Source organism: Lipophrys pholis (assembly GCF_963383615.2).
Source record: "Lipophrys pholis genome assembly, chromosome: 13".
Lineage (NCBI taxonomy): Eukaryota > Metazoa > Chordata > Actinopteri > Blenniiformes > Blenniidae > Lipophrys > Lipophrys pholis.
The window spans coordinates 9,298,358-9,303,510 of record NC_137632.1 but is presented as its reverse complement, the minus strand read 5'-3'; the positions used below and the strand labels follow the sequence as shown (position 1 = coordinate 9,303,510).

The following is a 5,153-nucleotide window of genomic DNA, read 5'->3' as shown; positions in this document are numbered from 1 at the left end:
TCACTGTAAATCAGTCTGAGTGATTTAACTTTATTTCCCTTTCTTTTCTATTTAAAAACAATGTTGGCTTGTTTTGTAAGCGCACATTTTCACTTTCTATTTTCTGTAACATGCAATAAATTGATACAATGGAGTTTGTTTATCTGGTTTGTGTCTGTCATGACAGTTGCCCAGCATCACTTCGCTTTTTTAATTCTGGGAATTAGTTTGTTTTGTCGCCATTCAAAGCAGTTTCTGCACTTCCTCTTTTCAGTTTGAGGTACACTGCCATTTTCAAAGCACTTCACGGCTGTTTCTCATCTTAAAGAGAAGATCAGGAAGGAAGAAAAGAACATTATTTTGGTGTTGGAGCCGCTTAGGTCAGACAGGAAGCAGTGAGTGTGGTTAGCTGAGAGCAGTCAAGCGGAAGCTATTTTGTTTTTTTTGTACAGAATTTCTTCTGCATAGTTGCACAGGGGGAAACTGAATCCAGTCGAGGGACGAAAACGAGAGTTAAGGAATCCAGTCCTGCTTCTAGGCACAAATGAAGGCAACGTGCGAGATTCTTCAGGAAGCCTGCTGAAAGGAGAGAAACATTTACAACCAGAGTGCTGGTTTCGCGGCTCAGGCGTCTGGTCACGATGCTCGTCTGACCTCAGAAGAGATTGTTTGGACTCTGCAATGGCAGCTCTGGACAGTGAAACGTCTGGGACTGGAAAGGAGCCGGGCGAAAGAAGGCTGTCCTGGCCGGTTTTCCTCCTGGCTCTGGCTGCTGTCACCTCATCTTCTCTTTCAGCTCTGTCCCTGCATCAACTGGTGGTTCTCAGAGCCGAGGTGGAGGGGCTGAAGTCAGAGGTGTGTCGCAGGAAAGAAGAGGGTCAAGGAGCCAGCCACAGGGGTCAGGTGAGTGGCCACTCACTGTCAAGACACCACAAGAAAGGTTGCATTTGCATGACACTGTGAACGCAACGTGTGTGTGTGTGTGTGTGTGTGTGTGTGTGTGTGTGTGTGTGTGTGTGTGTGTGTGTGTGTGTGTGTGTGTGTGTGTGTGTGTGTGTGTGTGTGTGTGTGTGTGTGTGTGTGTGTGTGTGTGTGTGTGTGTGTGTGTGTGTGTGTGTGTGTGTGTGTGTTCATGTAGGGTGAGAATATCAGTAGCAGGAGGAACAGCCAGGAGTACCTGCAACAATCGGAGTCAAGACATGGCGTCACCTCAGTTAGGAGGAAGAGAATGGTGCTGGGAGCAGAGACCGTAGGTAAAACAAAATGTACACTCAAGTGTGATATGCAAAATGTGGTTATGTGTATCTCTTCAAATCAAATCAAACTTTATTTATATAGCACTTTTCATACAAGTGTGTAGCACAAAGTGCTTCACATACTATAAAAATAAAAACACACACATACGCATGCACACGACCGCATGAGCACATATACACACACACACACACACACACACACACACACACTGCTGTGGCCAGAACGGTCCCCACCGGCAGACCAGACTCAACTCAAGGAGACACTGGGGTAAAATAAATAAGAGCTTATAACATGAATCAGTAAATGAAAATTTAAAAAAAAAATTGAGCTAAAACATTGGCTACATCAGGAAGATAACAAAAATAAAAAGTAAGTAAAATAATCAACTAATTAAAAAATAAATAGGAGCTTATAAAATGACTTGATAAATGATATTGAAAATTTTTTTTAAGCTAAAACACTGACTACATTAGAAAAAAAGAAAGATAAAGAAAAAGTAAGTTTTTTTAAAAGCAGGCTCAAAACCCACTTTTTTAAGCCTGCTTTTAAAAACACCAACAGTCTGCTTGGCCCTGAGGCCCCCCGGCAGACTGTTCCACAAATGTGGGCCATAGTGACAGAACGAGCCCTCACCATATTTCCTGGTCCTGACACCAGGAACCTATAACATGCCGGTGCCAGAGGACCTCAGGGGCCGCGAGGGCTCATATTGTAAAAGCAGGTAAGAAATATAAGAAGGCCCAAGACCCTTAATACGTTTAAAAACTAATAATAAAATCTTAAAATCAACCCTGAAATACACGGGGAGCCAATACAGTGACTTTAAAGCAGGTGTAATGTGCTCCCGTCTTCTGCTCTTAACATGCTTTTTAATGTGTCTACCAGAGCTGTGACTGTTGGACATCATACACACTCACATTGGATTAATTGACATACTGAAAATGCCACAATTGAATAACACATATTCCTGTTACAGTTGCTCTTTTACAATAAAGAAAAGTCCATGAGTTCAGTGTAATACTCTTACAATGATTGTGATCATTTGTTCCAATGAAAGAGGAAGAAGCAGAGGAAACACATGCACCATATTCTGAAGCCGTCCAGATATTAAAAACTTTTTTTGTTTTCACAGTTTCTCAGCCTTGCCTGCAGTTGTTGCCAAACAACAGTAGAAAAACCTTCACTAAAGGTAAAGTATTCCCGACTAAGCCTGTTATACTTTGGTGTCTTCTTTTTTTTTTTATTTCTCTTTTAACTGGTACCACATTTATATGACAAATTCATGTGTGTCATGAGCAGTCAGGGGAAGCATTTTAGTTCCAGCCATGTAAAATGTGCCAAAGATTCTCTGCTGATGCCAAACAGCTCATCTTGCTTTTTGAGCTTACATTAACTGTGTTGTCACATGGTGGACTGATGATTTAAATCTGAAGAAACCGGACATAACTTAATCTTTCATACTGAGGACTCCTCAGTGTATGGAAGCACACATAACTCCCTCTTTATTCAAGGTGGTCTCCAGCCTGCTCACACACTGTTGTGGGATCATGTTCTGTAAAAAAGCATTTATCACAACCCGGACACATGGTTGTGCAACAGCACAACCGAGCTGATCCCACACGATCCCAATGGGGTTGAGGATAGGTACTGCATGGCAGGTCACTTCATCTCCCTCTCATTTAAATTCTGGCAGCAGTCTCAGAGGAACTCCGCTCTATGGGGTCTGGCATTGTCATCTTTGATTATAGTGTTCAGTCCAAGACTCAACCTGTATGGGATGACCACTGCTTTTAGAATTCCACCCTGATATATCTTTTTTGAAAGGTGCCAATCAGGCACCCGGTCGTTGGCGTTAACACCGTAGATTTTCATGAGTGTAACCCACATAATCAGACCTGCTGTTCATCCTACAAATGCATGTTTCTGTCAAATATGGCCCTATGTAAGAAGAAAATAAACAGGCACTGGATTAAAACAAACAAATGTTGTACCACTCATAAAGGTCTTTATTTTTTGTGTTTTGAGTTATTTTTCTTTGCCATTTTACAATAATCATACTTCTGTTTACAATCAGTTGAGTTTAAGTTGCAAATATTGTCTTACATTTGCATTAGCAATACACTGTAAGTGGTATTTATTTCTAATGTGTTATATTTTGGATCAGAAATTTCTTCAGAAATCTACACAGGTCTGCCTTGGCAGGCCGGCCTGAAGAGAGGATCTGCCCTTGAGGCAGAAAACGACCGCATGTTGGTCAGAGAGGAGGGCTACTACTTTGTGTACAGTCAGGTTGGTTGTGTTTTTTTTCTATTTTTTATTTTTTTTTCATTTCATTCTCATTCCACAGGGTGGTGCTGCAAGTCTGGTTGCAAATCTGGTTGGAAAAAGGGTGTGCTCAATTTAATCATGCAGTAGACTAAAAGACCTTCAGTGAAGGTCAGATAAAGAAGTAATGCATTTGATGCATGCATTAATACATGAGGTAGCAAATGTTGTACAATCCAGGCCGGTACTTTGCTTCATGTGGTAATTCACTAATCCGTATACGTCTACAGGTCTACTACAGAGATACCACATTTGCGATGGGCCATGTGGTGATCCGGTGGAAGAGGAACGTTGTGGGAGACGAGCATTCGTTTGTGTTTCTGTTCCGCTGCATTCAGACGATGAACCCTGACAACCCTTACAACACCTGCTACACAGGAGGTGAGGCTGCGTTATTGGTCATGTTCACCCATTTAACAATGGCTTTTAGAAAGGTCGAGTTGTTTGTCTTCCTCTACTTCCAGGCTATTAGGTGTGCGTATGCATGAGAGTGTGTGTGCGTGGCTCTATATTCATTACTGTGGTAGCGACCTGAATCTGTTGACACACTCACATTATGGGAACTTGTTGTAGGACTAAAGGCCCCATTAGAAAAGTCATTATTTATCTCAATTGAAGTTTCAGGCGAAGACAAGTGGTATTAATGGTTAGGACTAAAACTACAGAGAATGCATGCAAATAAACACCGTGTGTTTCGAATACATGAAAGAAACACGGGTGTGTTTGCGTGCTCCTGCATGGGTTTGTGTGGTTTGACAACAGTGGGCGATCAGTGTTTTGTCTGAAGGGGAAAAGAACGAAAATGTCAAATGAAATGCCAGGTCACAATCTGAAGTGAGCTTTAAAATCCTGCAGGTATTGTGAAGCTGGACATTGGGGACTACTTGGAACTTCTGATCCCCAGGCCCTCAGCGAGTCTCTCCCTGGATGGAGACTCCACCTTTCTGGGTGCCATCAAACTGGGTTAAACGTGTATCTCATCAAAACGAAAAACCAAGGTTCGCGTGTGGCATCGTCTGAGGGGAGGGCGTGAGGCGACACAGCTACGGTGACCTTTTCATGACTTTCAGCTGAAAAATAAAATTGAGGAGACAGCCTTTTCTTCACCAGCTGAATAACAAGCTGTGTGACTCAACACTTGTTGTGCCTGAGCAGACAGAGTGGAAAAATATCAATCAAGATAAAAGCTTCGCTGTTTAGTATTGTATGCTCATTTCTATCACACATCCAGATGTATTATTGTTGTGAAAACAGTCAGAGTAAAGTGTTGTTTTCTTTGTTGTTTTTTTTCGAATAAACAAACATTTCAAGGTCTTTCTGATAATATGGGAATCTTTTCTTCTATCACCCCATCAGTCTGCATGATTATATATATAGATTCATCCATTCATTTGTCTTCTATACTGCTTTATCCAGCTCAGAGGCGCTGACTATGAGTGACAGTGGGGTACAACATGGACTGGTCCCACACAGGGACAGGGGCAAGATACATACTCACACTCACGTTCACACAAGTTAGAGTCACCAAGTCGTCTCAAATGTATGTTTTTAGACTGTACATCCAGTGGGTGAACATGCAAACTCCACACAGA

General features: G+C 42.0%; 1 protein-coding gene across 1 annotated transcript; it reads left to right on the top strand.

Moving 5' to 3' along the window:
- The first annotated feature begins 236 nt into the window (after positions 1–236).
- On the top strand, positions 237–4,875 carry tnfsf13b (TNF superfamily member 13b). Its single transcript, XM_080478119.1, has 6 exons — positions 237–882; positions 1,118–1,232; positions 2,369–2,425; positions 3,401–3,525; positions 3,792–3,942; positions 4,417–4,875. The coding sequence occupies exons 1-6, from the start codon at positions 661–663 to the stop codon at positions 4,527–4,529; spliced, it is 783 nt and encodes a 260-aa protein (XP_080334245.1). The 5' UTR covers positions 237–660; the 3' UTR covers positions 4,530–4,875.
- The last annotated feature ends 278 nt before the right edge of the window (positions 4,876–5,153 follow it).